We start from the raw sequence: 21,689 nt of genomic DNA, 5'->3' as shown, positions 1-21,689 counted from the left end.
TCTGAGAATCCTTGAGGGCTGTTCGCCCACTCCCACCTCTGCACCAGCTGCTGTCTATCCCCCGGGAGTGGCAGGGAGCAGGTCACCTCTCCCATCTCATAACCACTTTCCCAGGCTGCTGCCAGGCTTCCTTTTTTGCTTTACTTCAGCCACCCACACATACCCATCCCTGAACCCTTCAAAGCTGCAGAGATCAGAAGGCTCGGGCTAACAGAAGAGAATTACAACATAGAAAACAGTATATTCCCAAAAGAGAATTGGGCTCCCAAATCCTCCTCCTTCCCCAAGTTGCATCTGTTCTATGTCACTTAGAATCATAAATTTTACCTTCCTTGGTTCATAACTCCTCTTGCAGAATTACAGTGGGCAGACCCAAATCCCGTTGTCCCAGGGAAGACCCTGGGCCTCTGCAGGTGCTGTCAGCCTCACCACACCTTTGATTTGTATCTGCTAACATGCAACAGAGAGATGGAGAGACTGAAGGAGTACAAAGATGCTGAGAAGGAGGAGGTGAGAAAGATCCGGTATGAAACATCAGCACTGTGCTCTAGGGCTCAGCACTGTCTCTTAATAGTAACGTTATAGCTTTATTTTACTTATAGAACAACATTTCTCCATAAGAAGTTATCTCCTTACAAAAAACCCCAAAGGACTGTCAGTGGAAATTTTAACCAAGCTGCAATTTTTGTAACATGAGGCCACACAGTATGTTCTTTTTAGGAAGATGCTAGGCCCGCCTTATCCCTGAAGAAAAAAGAACATGGTGAGACTGCCTTGTTTACCGAGATTGCTAAGATAATAAATCGATATTATGAGTCCCATTTTGGTGTGTCTGAGTGAGAATCTATTGAAGCAGAAGGGACATTATGGGGAAAAAGGTTAGGAAGTGAATTAGGTTTTTCATACCCGGTGTAGGAGCTATTCAGATAGCAGAAAAATCCTATGAAGTCACTCATCAGGCAGCAATGCAACGAACACTGAAGACAACTCTTCTTTCAGATGAGAGGATGGTCCAGGAGAGCTCTGTGACTGCAGATGACTGCATGTCATATTCCAGATATCAGAACTATTGAATAACTAATGTTCAAGGGTTTATAGCCCAGAATGAACATTCTAGAGTACAAACTGCCTTTGACTCAACATTATCAAAAACCGGAATTTTAAAGTGTCATTACATGTTGGATGTACACCAGGGCCACACTATATAGTGATGTTTGCTTATGCCAGAGGCTTTCTGTGGGTATGAGACATTCCCGACATCAGTCACCACTGAAAGGCCAAGTCAGAGATTAGACACATATTTAAGGTAGAAAAGCCACAACTGGTATAAAAATAAAGCAAGAAGACTGGTAGTAAACAAAGTTCAACAGAGTACAGGTGGCCCTTGAACAACCGCATTTAACTGCGTGGGTCCACTTATACGTGGATATTTTTCAAGAGTAAATACCACACGGCTGGTGGTTGGTTGAATCTGCAGATGCTGAGGAACTGAGGATACGGAGAACTGACTATAAATTATACATGGATTAACCTCCGTGTTATTCAAAGATCAACTGTAATTGCAACTAAAGCAGCTGTACTAGTAGATAGGTCTTAAAGGGCCAAAGACCCTTTGGCAGACAGGGATGTCTGAAACTATAAACACTTTTTGGAGAGCAGTTCAGTAAAAGGCAACCTCAAGGTAAAAGTGTCAAGTTGGCAAAAAGCCATTGACACAATGACAATAGCTTTTGAGGATAAGAATGACACGATGTCAATGGTTTTCTTTGGAGGATTAATCTAGTGGTAATCAGCACAATGAATTGAAAGAGGGTGGGCAGGGGTGGATTCAGGTTCTGTGCAACTGAAGTTAATACCAGCTTAAAGAGGGTCTGGGCCCTCTTTAAGAAAACGAATACAGACTTAAGAATATAAAATTGCTAGGGCCAGTCCCAGAGACCTTGAACGGGCCCATGCCTGCAAGGAGGCCTGAAGGTTAAGCTTCCTTACCTTCACAATCAGCTACCTCAGGGGTGACAACTAAAGCCACTAACGCCGTCACCCCCATCTATCCAGCACCCACACTAGAAACATGGGAGTCATCTTTGATCCTTCCTGTTATTTTCTCTTCAGTCACCAAGCCATGCCCATTTTATTTCTTGAATGTTTCTCAAATTCATTTCCTTCTTAATTTTTCCTGCCAATACCTTGGATCTAGCCGTCACCACCTCTTACCTACTCCACTGCAAATAGCCTCCTAACCAGTACCCTGTTTCCACTTTTGTTTACCTCCCAGAAATCTATCCTTCACCCAACCACCCAGAATACAACATCTATCTAAAAGGTAGATCTACAGTTTCACAGTTCTGCTGAGTACCCTTCAGTAAGGCCTTCTCAGAAGAAAGCCCAAGCCTCCTTAGCATGACAAGCAAAGCCTCCATGACCTGCATCTCTCCACCCACAGCAAAACTTCTCACAGTATCAGCACCTTGTGGCCTATAGTTCCTTGCAAACACCTTGAAAGTCTTCATTTCCAAGCTTTTGGTTCCTTGCTGACCTCTTAGCTTGGAATCATCTCCCTTTCTCCTCATCCCTCCTTCTTTCTTTACCTTTCTTTACCAGGCTCATCTTCTCCTGGAGGCCTTCATCAATACCCAGCCCTCCACACCAACAAGCCGGTCAGGTGCCCTCTGTAATCTCACATGAGAGCTCCATCAGGTACTCAGCACACTATGTTCACAGGACTTGTTTATAACCTGCCTTTCCTTCTCCTCTCCAGCTGGTGATCTTCTTGCGGGGAGGAGACATGTCTAGTTAATTTTTAGCAGAATGTAGGTCCCTGGCACTTAGCAGAATGTAGGGCCTCAGTACATTTTTGGAAATGATTGAACAATTTAATGACTAAATCAATCACTACATGCGCCATTCTCTGTGACATAGAGTACAGAGAGACAAGAGAGTAGAGAACTTAGTGCTGGGCTATGCCCAAGATTGTAGGTGGAAGAAAGAAAGGAAGGCAATTAGGCATAGGCTAGTGGGAATAATCAATCAGAAAAGGAGGAGGATCAACAGGAATTTGGGGGTCATCTTCTTTCTACTTATCATTCATTTCCTACAGTGAATGCATATTACTTTTTAAATAAGAAAAAGGAGTTTATTAGAGTACAGGCTAAGCTGCTTAACAAAAAAAGACCCCCAAATAGCATGATTAAGATACAGTACAGTTTACTTCTCTCTCATGGAAAGATCCAGAGGTGATCTGTCCCAGGCTGGTGGAGCAGCCCTGCTGTCCTCAACATGCCAACCCCCACAACTTGACCACCAATTTCCAAGGCTGCTTTTCCAAGGAAGAGTGAGAACAAAATAGGAAAGACAGGACAGTTAGCTCTCAGAGAAGCAGGAATTTGCCCCCAGCTTATGGCCAAATACCCACATCCAGCTGCAAAAAAAGACTGAGAATTGTAGTCTCTAGTTGGGCACCCATATGTCCAGCTAAAACTCGGGAGAGTTGTATTCATTAAAAGGAAGAACAGGAAAGGAATACCAGGGACAACTAGCGTTCTGATGTAATGTTCTGTTCTGTTTGTTTTCTGTAAAAGAGAGAGAAAAAGAATATTTTAGTAAAGTATTGTAGTAGAAACAGAAGGAGAAGCCAGGTTTCAAGGGATTAAGAGTTTTAGGTAGTGGAAAAATGAAGATAAAAAGTGCAGATCAGGGCTTCCCTGGTGGCGCAGTGGTTGAGAGTCCGCCTGCCGATGCAGGGGACACGGGTTCGTGCCCTGGTCCGGGGAGATCCCACATGCCGCAGAGTGGCTGGGCCCGGGAGCCATGGCCGCTGAGCCTGCGCGTCCGGAGCCTGCGCTCCACAACGGGAGAGGCCACAACAGTGAGAGGCCTGCGTACCGCAAAGGAGAAAAAAAAAAAAAAGTGCAGATCATTTCTTCAAGTTTAACAGTAAATGGAAGAAGAGAAATAGAGTGATGACTTAGAAAGAATGAGAGTCAAACCAGGTTTTGTTTTTGTTTTGTTTTTCTTGAAGGAGGAATACCTGTGTTGTTTGAAGATTTCAGTGGAAAGAAAGATCAGAAATGCTGGAGAACGCCTAAAACTAGTGATGTAAGCCTTGGTAAATCAGAAATCTGCTCCTGAAATTGAAGGAAGGATGACAGGACAGTACAGAGTACCTTGATATTGAAGTGGGGAGGAAGGTGGATTGGGAAGTTGACACTTCCCACCAGCTGTCCAGGGTCTCCTGCTCTAGAGCCCCAAGCTCCAGTTTCCTGTCCCTAATCCTACCCAAACACACCTCCCCCCGACATATTACCTGTGACCCATTCCTCCTCATTTTCTACTTTGCAAAGTCAATGAATCAGCTAGACAAGAGTATCAACAAAGCCTTCAAGGGACTCTCTGCCTACTGTTCACTTCTTGAATTCATTTATTTATACATTCTTAATTTCATACATAAATATCACCTTCTACATTCCTAGGGATATGAGGCAACTAGACAAAATCCTTGCCTTCATGGAGTTTAACTTTGAGGACAACACGTACATTTCAACAATAACCTTCTGAAGACAATGCTCAGCCTCCACAGCCTCACCCAATTACTTTAAGAGTGAAATTTCAGGGAGAGTATGAGATGGGGCAACAGTATGACAGATGCCTCTCCAGTCACTCTGAATACACACCAATCCCTTGGTAGCTGGAAGAATACAGATTTAGGTAATAAATCCATGGAATGCATACATGGAAAACAGAGATAACAAAACGTGTCCATCTTGAAGACATGTTAACAAGGTAACCTAGCCTCTAGGTAGGACCTTATGTGGCCATAAAGGGCCAACGGTTTTCTCACCTTGATTTTCTGCCAGCAGCATATGCTTCCCTCCCTCTGTTCTTCTCATCACATTCCTGCCCCACTGTTTGCTTTTCATCTTCTCCATGTTCTCCATGATCACCTTCTGATTTGTGTTTCAGCTCGATAAACCATTTCTAGTCTCTGCCAAGCAGTAGAGGGTACAGGTGAAGAACACAGACTCTTAAGTGAAAAGGCTTGAGTTAGATTCTCAGTCCTCGAGCAATTAACATCTCTCAGCCTCAGCTTACTCATCTGCAAATGGAGATAATAATACCTACCTTGTGGCCTGCTTCTGAGAATTAAAGGGGATGTTCCTGTAAAGTCTTCAAAAAATGTCAGCACCTGATGATCACAAATAAAGGTTACTTATTATTATGTGACAATGCAACCAGATAAAGCAGCAGATGTCAGCTCAAAGCCTGACCAGTTCAGGTTATTGGCTGAATACCGGGATGAATTACACATTCCTTCTGGAATAGCCTTCTACTATGTAGACCTAGAATGAACCAGGGACCAGAAGAACAGTCTGGTTTTTAACAGCAGTCAGCCTTGCTAGGGCCTCTGGGGTTGGCCTTAATAATAGTAATAGGAAATGCTGAGTCATCCTGCCCCTGGAGTGGGGTGGGGACTGAAATCCTCTGTGGCAGGCCTCCCGGCAGAACCTTCCAGGGCCTACCCGTCCAATCTGATCTCCTGACCCACTTGCAGCTGACCTTTTCTTTGTCTCAGCCCTATTTATGCTCTCATCTCTCACCCACTGATCCAACTGGTTATTTTCCTTCCGTAGGCACAAGCCTCCCAACCTCAGTTCTTGAGCCACAGCCAAATGGGCAGGTGCTCTTATCTGGGAATTTCCACCTGCTGATTAGGGGAGGCCCTGAGCAGAGAAAGGTGCTAACTTTCTTCCTGGGAACATTGCTCAGGTTCTTCCTTTAAAAGAGTTAAATGAGAGTAAGGAGGAAGCAAATTTAAAAACCTGCTCATAGTGGAAATGGATGAAAGCAAAGGAAAGGGAAAAAGTTCGATGTGTTTTGCAGAAGACAGATGAGTGCAACTACTTTATTAATCTTCTAATTCTATCTGTGCAGTTTGAGGGTGCTGCCAGATTTATAAAGGTGGCTTGCCATCTCCTGTTAAAAATTCTCCCCATAATAAATATCAATTTTGGTAACTAACTGACCCTTGCTTTATGTGGTAGGCCTGTGAGATGAATGGTTGGTTTGGGTTTTCAGGCTGCAAAGCTCCGCGACAGACTGCAGATGCCCAGAGTTAGAGGGCTGGTCAGCACTCTATAAAAGAAGCCACACGAGAAATGAACTTCAGCATCTTCACTTACCGGAGAACGGTACTGGCAAAAATGCTTGCCCTTTGAAGTCCTGAGTGTACGGCTGCCAGCCCCATGTCCCCTTCTAGGCCCTCACTTCCTATTTCCTCGCTTGTGAAATGCAGGGTGGTCAGAAGTCTCATGCACGAGGTCTGTGCGGCCACCAATGCCTCCTTTCTCCCCAGTGCTCCTCTTGCAACCCTGACCACAGCCCTGCAAGTGACAGCAGAGGGGAGTGGCTGGCAGGTCCGAAGAGCAGCAGCCACCAACTCTGCCACTTCCTTCCTTCTTGGGTTCCAATCTCTGATAACTTCCCACTGCCCCCTGTCCCCCACCTGGCTGTGACATCTTTCTCCATGCTGATCACCAAGGGTGGCTGCAGTGTGGCTGAGTGCTTCCCACCTGGCTGCTCCATGCATGACCCTCCGAAAGGGCCACTGAAGAGGACGCCTTCCCTGCAGAGAGAGGGTGCCGCTCTCGACAGGAGACGTGCACCCCACTCTGCTCTCTGCCTCACAGAGGCCACTCTGTCGGCCAACGCTTTAAAAGACTCGCCATCGGCTCACTAAGTCCTAAAAGTTCCGACTTCAATGTTTCTGCCAAAGATCAAGTCCTCAGTTTTCATTCTTATTCACATTTGTTTGCAGGCTGCTTTTTTTTTTTTCGGGCCCTGGGTCTGTTTGTTCATATTAATTCTTTTGGTGGTACATGAAATGAACCGACACAAATTCTCTCATTTAGTTTGATTTTTTTTGGGGGGGGGCTGCTTGTGGGATGTTAATTCTCCGACCAGGGATCGAACCCAGGCCCTCGGCAGTAAAAGCACAGAGGCCTAACCACTGGACTGCCAGGGAATTCCCTTATTTAGTTTGATTTTTGTTGTGAATTATTACTGAGAAATGGGACAGAATGACGGAAGGATAAATAATTTTTAACTGTTAAGGATTATACAAATTATCATTTTTACTCACATTTTCTGATTATAAAACTATGTAATCATTTTACAAGATATGACAAGCCCAGGACAGTTTAAATCACCAAGATAAAAAGCACAATAATCTCAACACGCCACAGTAATAACTGTTCACAGTTTGATATATTTCCTTCCAATCTCTTTTTCCTACAATTTCTAGTGGGAATAGGAGGCCTGTTTTTATTAAAAGCACTCTTCAGCCAAGAATGGGTGCTGTGCTAGGAGAGTGGCATATATATTTGCTTTCATTTCCAGCAACTTGGAAAGATAGGGGTTGCTGAAATTGTGGAAACTGAGCCCCAGGAAGATGAATTAGTTCAAAGCCACATGTCTTACTCCCAGAGCAAAATTTTCTAAGAAGTAGACTCCACACTGAAGCCTTTTAGTCAGTTTTATGGAGAGAATGAAATGATGAGAGAGGAATGTGGGAAGATTGATGCTATTCTTTTTTTTTTTTTTTTTTTTTAATTTTTTGGCTGCACCATGTGGCATGTGGGATCTTAGCTCCCCGACCAGGGATTGAACCCACACCCCACCCCTGCATTGGAAGCACAGAGTCTTAACCACTGGACCACCAGGTTGATGCTATTCTTAGTGAGACTGCACAGTCAGATCTATCCAGTTTATTATGAAATCCGACCTACTGAAAGAAATTTCTTCAGCTGTATATAGTCATTTTAAAAAGAGAGATTTATTTCTTTTTGAATCCAAAACATCACTGCTTGTCACTGTAAGCTGACTAGAAAGAAGTGGAGAGATACCTCTGAAATTGCAAAGCAGCTCAGCTGGAAGTTTGTACACTAAAGGAGAAAGGAGAGTAAATCTTCAGCAGTTTGGGCCACAGTCAACACAGCACGGGCCTGGGCAATGTCTTGGCTGCCAGGGACTGCCAGCTGCAGATAAAGTCACGGCAGCGGGGTCCCAGGCTATTGGCCAGACATGAATAATGACAGTGAGGACAGAAATGTAGTTGGAGTTCTGCTAAAAACATCTGGGCTCAGATAAAAATATATATTTAGTAATTCCTGTGCTAGCCCACTACCAGCTTTGGGGCATTAAATAAAGTACAAACAAGACATGGCTTCCTTCATGTGCAGCAGCATGGATGGAGCTAGAGATTATCTTATTAAGTGAAGTGAGTCAGAGAAAGACAAATATCATATGGTACCACTTATATGTGGAACCTAAAATAATGATTTAAATGAACTTATTTACAAAACAGAAATAGACTCACAGACATAGAAAACAAACTTATGGTTACCTGAGGGGATAGTTGGGTTGCAGGCAGGGGCAAGGATAAATTAGGAGTTTGGGATTAACACATATACACTACTATATATAAAATAGACGCACAATAAGAACCTACTCTATAGCGCAGGAGACTATATTCGATATCTTATAATATCCTATAATGGAAAAGAATCTGAAAAAGAATGTCTATCTATCTATCTATATATATAAAACTGAATCACTTTGCTGCACACATGAAACTAACACAGCATTGTAAATTAACTATACTTCAATTTTTTAAAAGTTTTTATTTTTTGTTTTTTTAAAAAATTGGAATATAGCTGATTTACAATGCTGTGTTAGTTTCAGGTGTACAGCAAAGTGAATCAGTTATACATATACATATATCTACTCTTTTTTAGATTCTTTTCCCATATAGGCCATTACAGAGTATTGAGTAGAGCTCCCTGTGCTATATAGTAGGTCCTTATTATACTTCAATTTTTTTAAAAAGGATTTAAAAAAAAAAAGAAATGGCTTCCTTGCCCACAGGAGTTTCATTCATTCAACAAATATTTATTGAGCACTTACTATATGCAAAACACTGTATATGCTGTTTGGATACATCAGTGAACAAAACAAATATAGATCCCTGCCCTGTGGAGCTGACTGTTCAGTAGGAAAAGATAGACAACAGACAGTAAACATAATTGAGGCAAGTTGTGCAAATTCCACAGCTTTCCATGGTTTGGGGAAGAAGAGCAAGACTTACTGGGGAAGCTCACAAGTGGAAGGTCAACAAAGAGACGCTCATGGTCCCTCAATCTGTTATTCACATGAAATTAATTTGTTTTCAATGTTAGGGTTTGCTTTTCCTCTTTCATTTTATTTTATTATTATTTTTAAAGTTAGTAAGACTTTCCGTTGTTCAATATATTTAGAGAAATGTCACCTCCATCTCTGTCTTCTCAGGCCCTTTTTCCTGCCCCTCTAGGAAACCATTTTTACTAATTTTTGGCTTAACATTCCAAGACTTTAATTTGGGGCAAAAATAAGCAAACATTCTTATTTCTCCTCCTTTCTTACATAAAAGATAATGTTCTATATCTATCTTTTATCTATCTATTTAATCTGTGATTCTGAATCTTGCTTTTAGGGAGCATTTCTTCTTATTCCTTTTCTTTTTTAACAGCTGCTCTTTTTTTTATGTAACAAGTCCCCCACTGATGGATATTTGGATTGTTTATAATCTTTTGCTACTATAAATAATGTCAGAATGAATAACTCCTTGCACATAGTCATGAATTTATCGAGATTCCTAAAAGTAGAACTGCTAAGTCAACAGGCAAATGCATATGTAGCTTTATTGGTTAATTCCAAATTACTCTCTCTAGAGGCTGGACCATTTTGCATTCCCAACAATTAGGACAGCACCTGTTTCTCCACAGCCTCATTCACAGAGGGTACTATCAAACTTTTTGAGTTTTGTCAATCAGATAGGTGAGCATTCATATTTTAAAATACTTATTAATTCAATTTTCTCTTAATATAAGCAAGACTGAGTAGGTTTTTAGCTATGTAAAGGCCATTTTCTTTCTTTTTTTTTTTTCTTCTTTGAAGAGCCTGTTCATATCTTTAGTCCACTGTGCCTCTTTTTGAGGGCTTTCCTGAGTATTCTTGCTTGGAATCAACTTTTCTGATTCCAGAAAAAAAATAAATGGCCACTTTTAACACAATCACAATAAATGTACATATTAGCTTGAGGAGAACTGGTGTCTTCCTGACGCTGTGCTGTCTAATCCAAGAACATGGCATGTCTCCCTATTTGTTTAACTCTTATTTTCGTGCTTCACCAGAGTGCTCTGAAATTTTCCTCCTAGCTGTTTTGCACATTTCTTTGTACTCATCTGGCAAAACCACAACAGGATGCAGCTGAACGGAACGTGGCTGACTGGTCTTACTTTACATTTATTACCACAAACCTCAAGTGTTGCCTTCATGCTCCTAGGCAGTCATACTGTCCTTCAGTCTCCTCTCCTCCCCCATCCTCATTCAGCTGATTGACTTGTTTTCTACCTCACCGAGAAAACAACACAAAACAAAAACTCGGAAGAAATCAGAAGAGAACTTCTGCAGCTTTTCCATAGGATAATAATGCCAGCCTCCCAAATTCAAATCTATCTACCCACCCTCCCTCTGGGGAAAAAAAAAAGGTACAGATTAATAAAAAGAGAGAGAGAGAGAGAAGCTTGCACCTTCAGAATAACTAGGAGACAGAATAATGCGGATTGCAATTTAGATGTAAATGGGAAAGCAAAAACCCAGAGCAGCAGTCACTCAGAGTTTCCCCAGAACATCAGACTTGTGAGAATTAATGTGGAAGAGAGGAGAGAGCAGCAGGTTCTCAGGGATAGCAGAACCTAAATAACACCAGCTGGGGTTCACCACCAGCAGGAGAGTGGGGGGATCAGATCTAAGACTGTGAGCTGGTTCCCTCTCCTCCTCTGGGCTCACCAGGGAAGGGCTGACCTTACCCAAGTGTGTGCGCTCCATCTTGACCACTGCAAGTAGACTGGAGGATGCCTGGTTATGGCAGGGTCACAGCAAGAACGAGGGCTCCCTCATCACTCCATGACAGTGTAGGAGGTATGTGAGGGCTTAGTTTTCATGGCCGAGGCCTCTTTTAAATTCAGCTGAGAGGGTTGAAGTCCTAGAGAACTGACAGTCACGCTGGGAAAACAAGACAAACACCAAGCAATTAATAACCAAGACAGAATGATACAGCTTATACTTACACACTGATATATCTGTTAAATCATTCAGTAGAGACAATTCAGGTATAGTACAGTATATAATAAGGTGCTAATCATAGGCTGCAGGGGTAAATACAAAAGATGCTTGAGAATGGACAGATGTCCTGAGCTGGTCATGGATATCTTGATGAGAAGTGGTGGCCTCAAGCTAGATTTTTATCTCTGGCATAAGGACTGTTAAGGAGGCTTTTGTCAGATGGACCTAAAAATGAACAAGATGGAGGGTGTATATTGGTGACCATAACGTAGCTGATGGACATGTTTCCAAAGAAGGTCTCAATTTAGCCAGCAGAGGGCAAGAGAACACAGAAACCATTCCAGGATTTATGATCTTAGAAATGTTTGGAATTGAAGGACTGTATAGGTGTCCTTGCAAAAGCAAACAACAAAAACAATCACAAATGCGGCTCTTTGGAAACAAATATATTTTAAAACTGCATGTCTAAAGCAGAGACTTATTACTGTTGATGCTGCAACAAATTCTTGCTCTTTTATAAAAGGTCAGACTTTCTTTAAATGATGCATGCATTTCTTTATAAATCCTTAACTGCTTGACAAAAATATGAGAATATGTCTGAATATATGACCTAACATTTTAAGAAACACTTTCATTTGAAGATCCCATAAAAATGATACAGTCTCTAAAAACTTTAATAAGCCTACATAGCAGTGATTAATTTGATAAGTCTCAGAAATAGATTTCTCTGAAGAACATGATGCTATTGTAAATATAGCATGTTTGTTAAAATGGGCTAACAAATGTCAAAACGGTAAATGGGTATTTATTAAAAACAAACATGTTTAATCTACCAGGTAAGTAAGAGTGGAGGTGGGAGGAGTGAGAGGAAGAGCTCCCCTTTCCAGTGGATAGAGGGCAAGAGCAGGCTTAGACCTCAGCAAAATCCTGAGGCCACTGGCCACGTGTCTGCTCTCTCCAGGGTCCATCAGCTCTCCTCGTGTTGCAAAAACTGTACTTACTATTCAAATGAAGCTTCAAGCCCACAGATTCCAGACCCAGTTAGAGAAATTGCAGCAAAGTTCCTCCAGGTGTTTAAAATGTGCCATCCACTTAATTTGGGGATGGTAGGAGAGTGTAAAATCCCCCGGGTTGGAAGTCTAGAAACCAGGGTTCTGGCTCTAAGGTGGAGATTATCTGGGTAAACCACTGAACCTCTCTGGTCCATAGTATTTTTCATCTACAAAAGAAAGGTGTGAGTCCAGGTGACCTCAAAGATCCCAGTTAACTCACAGAGCCTAAGATTCTGTTCATTTTGTCCCCATCTTACATTTCCCCATCTCAGTTAACACTTGAGCTAATAAGAGTGTAAGACGCTAGTCTCTGCACAAGCAAATATGTAATTTAAGAAAGGACTCTTGAAGACCCTGAGAAAATTAATCTCTACCAATAGAATTTCAGACCTGAAAGCAGGATATAAGGAAATTCATTTTACTTTATTTTATATGCTGGATGGAGGATTTTGGTGCCTTTCAAACCACATTTTTAGAGGCCAGCTCCAGCTTGGATCTACAGGCTGCTTTTACACATCCCTGAATCTTACTGAACCATAATCCTTAGGGCTCTTAGGTCGCTGAGTAATCAAAGTAGCAACTAAGAGAATGAATAGAAGGTAGGACAGCCAGTTCTAATACTCCTATAGGCTGCAGTGTGAGGACGTATTATCTCTTACCCGGACATTAGACCATCTGTAGTGGCTACAGCGTATTCGGCTCTAATTAACAGAATAGTCAACCACAGAAGCTTAAACCATAAGGAACAAGAAATTCAGAGCTAGCTCTTCCAGGGTGGTCAGCAGCTCAGTGGTTTCATCCAGAGAATTAACACCTGATGGTCACCAGATGTCTGCCAGGTTCGAGGCAGCCCAGCCTCACATACCAGCTTTATAAACAGGGAGGGATGAGTGGGCAAATTAACTTTCTTCTCCTGCATCTCTTGCTCTTATCAGGGAGGAAAATCTCTCCCCCCACCCCACCCCCTGACTTCCTCTTATATTTCATTGGCCAGAACTAGATCACAGTTATTTTTCACAGTTCTAGAGGCTGGGAAGTCTAAGATCAAGGTACCAAATGAATGCAAAATCCTCACAAAATACTAGCAAACCAAATTCAACAGCATTATATAAGGATCATACACCATGATCAAGTGGGATTTATCACTAGGATGCAATGATGAGTCAACAATCACAAATCAATAAAAGTGATATACCACATTAACAGAATAAAGGAGAAAAATCATGTGATTATCTCAATCAATGCAGAAAAAGCATTTTTTTTAGATTTTTATTTTATATTGGAGTATAGTTGATTTACAGTGTTGTGTGAAAGCTTCTGTTTTACAAAGGCACTAATCCCATTCACAAGGGCTGTGCCTTCATATCCTAATTATCTCCCAGTGACCCTATTCCAAATACCATCACATTGGGGATTGGGGCTTCAACATACGAATTTGGGGGAAAACAAACATTCAGAGCCCACCAAAGGAGTTTTAACATATTTTGTTTTCCACTCTATTGCTTAGCCTATTGGGTTTCTCTTGCACTTCGGCTGAAAGTAGTCTCTGTGTTGAATAAGCAGCCAGATTATTCCCAGGGAAGTGACTGGGAATATTTCCTCGGGAAGACTTTCTTGGCAGACGAACAAAATGCATCCTGTATGTTTCTGCAGCAGCCCGACAGAGAGCAGCACTGCACTGCTCACTCCCTCCTGGGGACGGAACTGTACCAATTGTCAAATTAATTTCTTTCTTCTTTCTTGAAACGCACAACACAGTTCATTCTGAGCTTCTATCTATTCAAGCGTTTAGAGCCAGCACCTTAGACAAAGGGACTTTAATTGCATGCTGATAAAATGTCAAAACTATTGTGCATAAGGTAACTGCATTTTTTAAAAAAAAATACAAAAAACAATGCCTTCAGGATTACAAGAGAGATTTGCCCCTGTGAGTGAAATCTCATTTATAACTCATCAAAACGTCTTCAACCTATGAGCAAATTCTCCACTGTAAGCCATTAGACTGTATCTTTCTACCTTTCAAATTGCACAGTAATACAGTACACTAAAATGAGTAGTCGGCAAATTTGGTTAACCTATTTTTAACTGTGAAAGCCTTAATGATGAATAAGGGTCATTGTTTGGGAAGGTTGCTTATTTCACAGAACACAGCTGGTGTGCCTCATGTTAAACCATGAGGAGTATACCAGAAGGTCACCTTCTCTAACCATCTTTCTTTAAAAAGAAACACCCAAAGACAAGGCCATGGCTTGACTTTCAAGGTTATCCAATGAGATAAAGAGGTGCTCTAGGTTAAGTCAGAGATGCTCAACCAAAGCACGGTACCACCACTGGTACCCAGACAATTGTTAACACTTAAAATACAGAATCATCTCCCCAAATGGAAGTTTTTGTTTCTATTGGGGTAAGACACTTACTTTGAGGGAGTGATTAATGAGACGCAAGATATAAAAGGTCTAACGCGTTTGTCACTATCCTTAGTATTTAAGCAATAAGACAAAAATGTGTATATATACATATACATACATACATATACATAAAAGTAGATATTTCTATTTGAGGTGATAAAATGCCCTTCAGTCACCTAGCTTACTTTTCAGTCGAACTGACTCTTCTTGATTTCAACAAAAGAGTTCATATATATCTCAGTTCTAAAAAACCTATTCAACAAGTCTGAAGTTACAAAACAAAAAAAACAAATACCCCAGCATTCTCATTATCAAATCACAAGCCTTTTAGCTGCTGGAGTTCTTTCACTTGCAGCTTGTAGCTCTTGAAAGCCTCTGATTCCTCTGTTACACTCTCCAGGGTACACAGACATTGCCTCATTATTTTGGTTAATGGTGATTGCAAATGAACCCCTAGGTCACATAAGTATGCTCACCACTGCTTTAAAGAAACCCTGTGGCATGCCCTTGTATAGCTAATGAGGCTTCCTACTCACATGTGTGTGTTCCTAAGCTTGTCAGGCGTTGTAGCTAAGCAACTAGAAGCTAAGTTGTAACTGCCAATGCAAGACAAATGTTCAAATAAACTTCTTTATTGAAGTTTAGCATACTTGCAGAAAATTACAAAAATATTGAGTACAGGTCAATGAAAAATTACTATCACAGGACTTCCCTGGAGATCCAGTGGTTAAGACTCTGTGCTTCCCATGCAAGGGGCAAAGGTTCAACCCCTGGTCAGGGAACTAAGATCCCACATGCTGTATGGAACGGCCAAAAAAAAAAAAAAAAAAAATTACTATCGGAAGGAGGGATAAATTAGGAGTTTGGGATTAATATATACACACTACTATATCTAAAAAAGATAACCAACAAGGACCTACTGTATAGCACAGGGAACTATACTCAATATTATGTAATAACCTATAAGGGAAAAGAATCTGAAAAAGATTCTTATATATATATAAGATATATATATATATCTGAATCACTTTGCTGTACACCTGAATTAACACGGCATTTTATATCAACTATACTTCAATAAAAAAATTTTAAAAAGAGTTCCCCAGCAACTAACAAAAAAAAAGAATTACTCTCAAGGAAATTGATCAGAGAGAACTTTCGTGAAGGAGCTGGCAGCCTACAGTGAAATGCTTTACAGGAGGAGAGAGAGGCCAGTGAAGGGACTGCCATGAGACCGAACGAAGTAAGACTGCTTGACACTCATCCCCCAGAGACTGAAGAATATGGCAATTGGTACTTGATTCTCACCTGCAGGAATGTAATGTGAGGGACTGGCTAGAGCTGCTAGAGCAAGCAAAGAGACATGCAGTGGAAGCAACACTCCCACCAACGGTGGGCAAGGGTGCTTGTTTCCCACGGGCCGACTTGACATCACAGAGGGCCACCATGCTAAGACCCCAAAGGAACATCAGTTGGGATGAGGATGTCAACAAAAAATTAATCAATAATCAATCTAAAAAAGAAATGGAAAATTTTATTCGAACCGACCTGAGGATTATAACCTAGAAGGTGGTCTCTCAGAAAGCTCGGAGAACTGCTCTGAAGAGGTAAGAGGGGAGGTCGGTACAAATGTGACTTTGGTGAAGGGGGTACATGCAACCAAGCATATATCTCAGTAGAAGGTCACTGCTACTCAGGAGGAACAGACATCTTAGTTAATGTCTTAGTGCTTTTCTAAGTGCAGGAAGATGCAAGAATCCAGATTCATGAAAAATTTCTCCTGAAAATTTCTCATTACCTGAGGGCCAGTTCTGTCAGTTTTCCTAGAACACAAAGTGTTTGAATTCTTCAGCAGGATTTTGGGTGACATGGAGAAGACTTTTAATTCAAGAGAGTGGCTAATGGTAGGTTACATCAAGTTCTCCCTGGAACTTCAAAGCAGGAAGATGAAGATGACAGCTTGGATACCTTTACCATCCTAAGAGTAGACAAAAGTATTTATTGAGTATAGTCTAGTATAGGATTTCTCCACAAGATTCCTGAGCAGAAATAATCTGCCTCACTGGTTATTATTTATCTACCTGGCCCTGTCACAACACACCTGGAGTCAAGGATTTCATTCCAGGGGCCTCACCTTTAGAGGCAAGTGGCCTCAAAGTAATATAAGAATTGTAAACAGGAGAGGGAGAAGATTCTAAGCCCTGATGCATGAGCAAGTGGAAGAAACCTGGGATGTTGAGCCTGTAAGAGACTTAAGGGATGCATTCTGAGAGCTGTGGCCTGTCTCACAGTGGCACTCATATGTGTGCTTCGAGATGGCACGCCAGCCACTCTGAGTGTTAGAGGGTGGTGAGTTTTGTCTTAAGAACCTTTGTGTCAAATTGACCCCAAGTTATCTTTTAGGAGAGATGGTTATCCTTAGACCTAATGCGTGAGGCCATTCCCTTCTGGTGAGCTCCCTCTCCCTTGAAATGTCCAGTGTCAAGGAGAGAATAATTCTTCAGACATGGAACTAGAATTCAAAGGTGGGCTGAGAAGCAGGCAAGGATGAAATTGCATATCTTAGGTTTTGTTCTCCTAGGTCTGCATCTCAAGAAAGAAAAGCATTCAGAATTGACTCCTGGGGAAGAATGGGAGGGATTCTGGCTTCTAATCCATAGTGAGGTTGGCCAGAATGGAAGAAAGAAATCTTAGCAAATCTAAGCAGGTCAAATAGAATTTGATTTACTGATTTCAAGTTACTTTCAAGGCCCCCGAATTCCCATATTCCGTTGATATTACCAATTCGGAATTCCAAAGGAATATAGGGGTTTCTGGTCCCATGGCTCCTTGGTCTTTGGGGGTGAATGGTGGACAGTAGCAGAGCAGAGGCCCTGGAGTGTCAGAGAGAACCGTATGTTTTTCTCATCTGCCACTCAACCAACTTCAAGATGTCGCTATTGAGACCTGTGGGAAACAATTTTGAATTATAAGAATGCAAGACCAGGGGCTTCCCTGGTGGCACAGTGGTTGAGAGTCTGCCTGCCGATGCAGGGGACACAGGTTCGTACCCCAGCCCGGGAAGATCCTACATGCCGTGGAGCGGCTGGGCCCGTGAGCCATGGCCGCTGGGCCTGCGTATCCGGAGCCTGTGCTCCGCAACGGGAGAGGCCACAACAGTGAGAGGCCCGCGTACAGCAAAAAAAAAAAAAAAAAAAGAATGCAAGACCAAAACTCTTTGACAAGTAATATCTTAAATCTCATCTAAGAACTCCTGCCTCCCACTTCTTGTCCTTGTTTTTCATAGCATCTGTAGCATATTACAAGAACAGGCATGAAAAATAAACTACTTTTATGCCCTTTAGAAGAATCATTTCAAAACCTGTGTGGTAGATTGATGGCAGTGATTTTAAATGGACGATCCACCCTCATCCACCTCGTCTTTTGCTGCAAGGGTGACCCACCGCTATTATCACAGGATCCTTGAGCTGTTTTATTTTAGTAATTTGTAGTGGTAATGAGTTTAAACTGATCCACTCAACACTCTCCTAATGAACACATATTGCAAGGCAGCCAGCTAAGCTTAGAAGTATAATCAATCCACGGAGGGGAGCAAATACCCATGGATAAAGAAATAATCATTATAAAGAATATTTATTGAATGGTTGGTATGTGCCAGGCGCCGTTCTACTATTTTATTCACGTGTATAATCTCATTTCCTCATCACAGTAGTCTAATGAGATAAGAGCTATCATTATCCCCCCTTGCTATGGATGAGGAACCCAAGGTACAGAGAGGTCAAGTGACTTCCAAAGCCAAACAACTTGTAAGGGCTGCCATCTGGATGCTGCCCAGCCAGGCCTGTTATTTTGTATTCATTTGCACAGTAACGTAATAATTCAGTGCTCCCAGTAACAGCACTTTCTGGACACAACCTATCTGCTCCAATATATGCAATTCTAAAATTTCCCCAAATACCTACATCTTCTGCCAAGCATTCAGCCTTTTGAAAACAGAGTAACAGAGCCAGGCGAGTCTGACTTAATGAAAATCTTGAGAATGAGTTCAAGGTTTCTCAGTAATATTTCTGAGCACACACTGATCTGTCTGACATCTTAAAATGCCACTTGAAAGTGTATGTTAAGAGTGAGTCCGTTATGCTATTTTTCTCTTTAAGACAAATGAAAAGTCCAGATATGTCAGTTGTGTGCTGTCATTAAGTTCACTATTCAATTTCCTCGGAAGACAATATGTTTTTCCTGCCTTATAACACCCACTCTTCATTGCTAGTTTCAATGTTGGCAACATTTACACCAAATACCACCAGTCTCATTGCTCTGCCCACCCCTGAGATTTTATTCCTCCCAATTTGCCCCTCCCTCTGTCCATTTGACCCAGCTTGGGCCAGGAGAAGGGGTTTTGGCACATTTTAAATGAACTGGGACAAGTTATAGTTAAGAATCAGATTTCTGAAACAACAAAGTGGGCCTAAAAAAATAGGCCGTTAGGGTCAGATTGCTACACTTAGGGCAGAGAGGTCTAGCTCTGAGAGAAATGGAAACTCGGCAGGCTTTAATGTTTGTAGGACCAAGGGCCCAAGTAAAACTAAAAATTATTCTTTATTGGGCTGGTCAAGATTTTCTCTGAGCTGTTTTTCAGTCTGAGACCTTTTCTACCCAAACTTCCTTCCTTTCCTCTCTCCTTTCATCGGTGTTAGACCTACTTTGTGGTCTGAAGGCTTTTCCTGCCCACTCTTGCTCCCTCTTCCCTGTATCTTTCACAGGCATCTCCCTAAACAAATCTCTTGTTCTTCTGACTCTGTCTTGGCATTTGCTTCCTGGAAAACTCAAACTGGCACAATATTATCCATTTAGTCAACAGTGCAAAGCATTGGTATTGCACTTTACTCATGTTACATCTAGGCCTACATACAAACACATTTTAAAATAATACGAATTAATATTGCAAACTATTCCTTGGCCACCATATGTGATTGCTGTGAACGCTGCGCTCTGGAACCACAGATTGGAACATGAGGAGCAGCAAGAACATGAACACACGGCATTACTGGAAAATGATATTTCATTGTGCGAGAATCTATTGCATTCAAGTTATCTGAAAGGAGGCATTCAACAGTTAATTTGTCTTCTCTTTACTACACATTTCTGCCACTCAAATCCTCATGCCGGGCTTCCCTGGTGGCACAGTGGTTGAGAGTCCGCCTGCCGATGCAGGGGACACGGGTTCGTGCCCCGGTCCGGGAAGATCCCACATGCCGTGGAGCGGCTAGGCCTGTGAGCCATGGCCGCTGAGCCTGCGTGTCCGGAGCCTGTGCTCTGCAACGGGAGAGGCCACAACAATGAGAGGCCCGCATACAGCAAAAAAAAAAAAAAAAAAAGCAACAACAAATCCTCATGCCAAGGTAGCATCCATCTCTAACGTGTGCTGTGGTAAAACACAGACCTTCAGGGCACTCAGATACCATCACCTGTTGTTTAAAAGCAACTTTGGCAAAAGTTGTGGATAAGTGTTTCCCTGGATTCTGAACAGTATTAGTCACGAGAGTAGATGTGTAATGCTACACGTTGTACCACGCCAGAGCTGAGCTCTGGATCCCAGTGACAGGATATGGTGTGTTTTTAATAAATGTATGTTTTCTGTATCTGTGAAATACAGATGTCGAAAGCACAGGGATCAGGACAGAAAAACCATCTTGCCTGGATCTAAGGATGGTGCTGATCCTTAAAAATGGCATCCAAAGGACGAAAACAGGGAAGCAGCCACAGCAGCTCCTGAGCACAAGGGGAGCACCTGGTAGTCAAAAGTTTCCAGCTGCACCTGCTCCTTAGCTTGCTCCAGGCTGTGGGAAAGCCAGGATAACAGGTACTTGGCAAAAATGTTTGCTGAGGGAATACTTGTGGAATCAATGAGCCCAGACAATGCCACAGTCCCCCTGACATGGTATCTTCTTCCATGCTCTTCTTAACACTTTTCCACTCTTTCAAAAACCTCCTACACACCGTCTTCCTATGTGAACTCCTTGCTATTTAAGACATAGAGAAGCAACTATACCCTAATACTTAGCACTAGCTGTATATTTGAAAGGCAGACTAATCAGAGTTCAATTAGACCTAAAATGAAGATTATTCTATACTCTAAAAGTTCGTAAAAGTAAAATTCTATATTTATTTTGGTTTCATCATAAAAATTCCACTACAAGCCAAGATGGAATAACAGGAACCATATTTATTCTCTCACCTTAAACAGCTAGAAAAATGGACAAAATATATGAAACAACTATTTTCACACATTGGAGAAAAGGCAGAGCAGATCTACGATCTCTGAAAGAAAGGAAATAAACAAGGTCAGCCCTACAATTGTACCAGTTTACTGCCTGGAGGTAGTTTCCAGGCTGCAGTACAAAAGCAGGGAACCCAAACAGACCACAGAAGTCTTGCTGAGTTGAAAGGCAGATATTGGCTAAGGCAAGTAGAATTTTCAAGACAAATTACCAGAAAGGAGGGAGCTCCTGAGAAAGAGAGAGCTCTGGAGATCTGCAGAGAAACACCCTCAAGTATTTGGCTGAGCTCTACTGTTTGCTTGTGTGAAAGGAAACTACCCAAGGCCAGGAAAAGACCCACTGAAAAAGCGAAGGCATAACAATTCCCAGAGATCACACAGGGCTGGGAATGGTTTGTATTGCACAAGCCTGGGTGAAAAGGTTTTTAATACATGGGGCATTATGAAGAATTATCAAAAGTGTGCCACCTTAGTGGGAGGGCTAAATTATTTCCTGACTGAAGGCAGCTCAGGACTTGCCCTGACAAAGCTTAAAGGCAAAAGTTAAAAGGATCCAACTGACTCCAAGTAACTTAACTGTGTGCCGAAAAAAAATCCAACACAATTTAAAGGAATACAAGAAAACCAAACATTCAGAGATGTAAAATTCACAGTGTCCAACATCTAACCATAAATCACCATGCATGCAAAGAGGCAGGAAATATTATCTATAACCAAGAGAAATTTTGATTAAAAAAACATAGAACCAGAAATGAAAAACATGATGGAATTAGCAAGGATGTTGAAACAGTT

General features: G+C 41.8%; 1 protein-coding gene across 1 annotated transcript in view; it reads right to left on the bottom strand.

Moving 5' to 3' along the window:
• Nucleotides 1-2,690, bottom strand: part of IFRD1 (interferon related developmental regulator 1) — a 45,124-nt gene extending 42,434 nt beyond the window's left edge. Inside the window, exon 1 of the mRNA XM_082632810.1 lies at nt 2,589-2,690. Coding sequence (XP_082488936.1) covers nt 2,589-2,607 — 19 coding nt within the window. The 5' untranslated portion in view covers nt 2,608-2,690. The remainder of the gene's footprint in view (nt 1-2,588) is intronic.
• Between the last annotated feature and the right edge of the window lie 18,999 nt (nt 2,691-21,689).

Source organism: Mesoplodon mirus (assembly GCF_964341445.2).
Source record: "Mesoplodon mirus genome assembly, chromosome: 9".
NCBI lineage: Eukaryota > Metazoa > Chordata > Mammalia > Artiodactyla > Ziphiidae > Mesoplodon > Mesoplodon mirus.
This window is presented reverse-complemented; position numbering and strand designations above follow the sequence as displayed.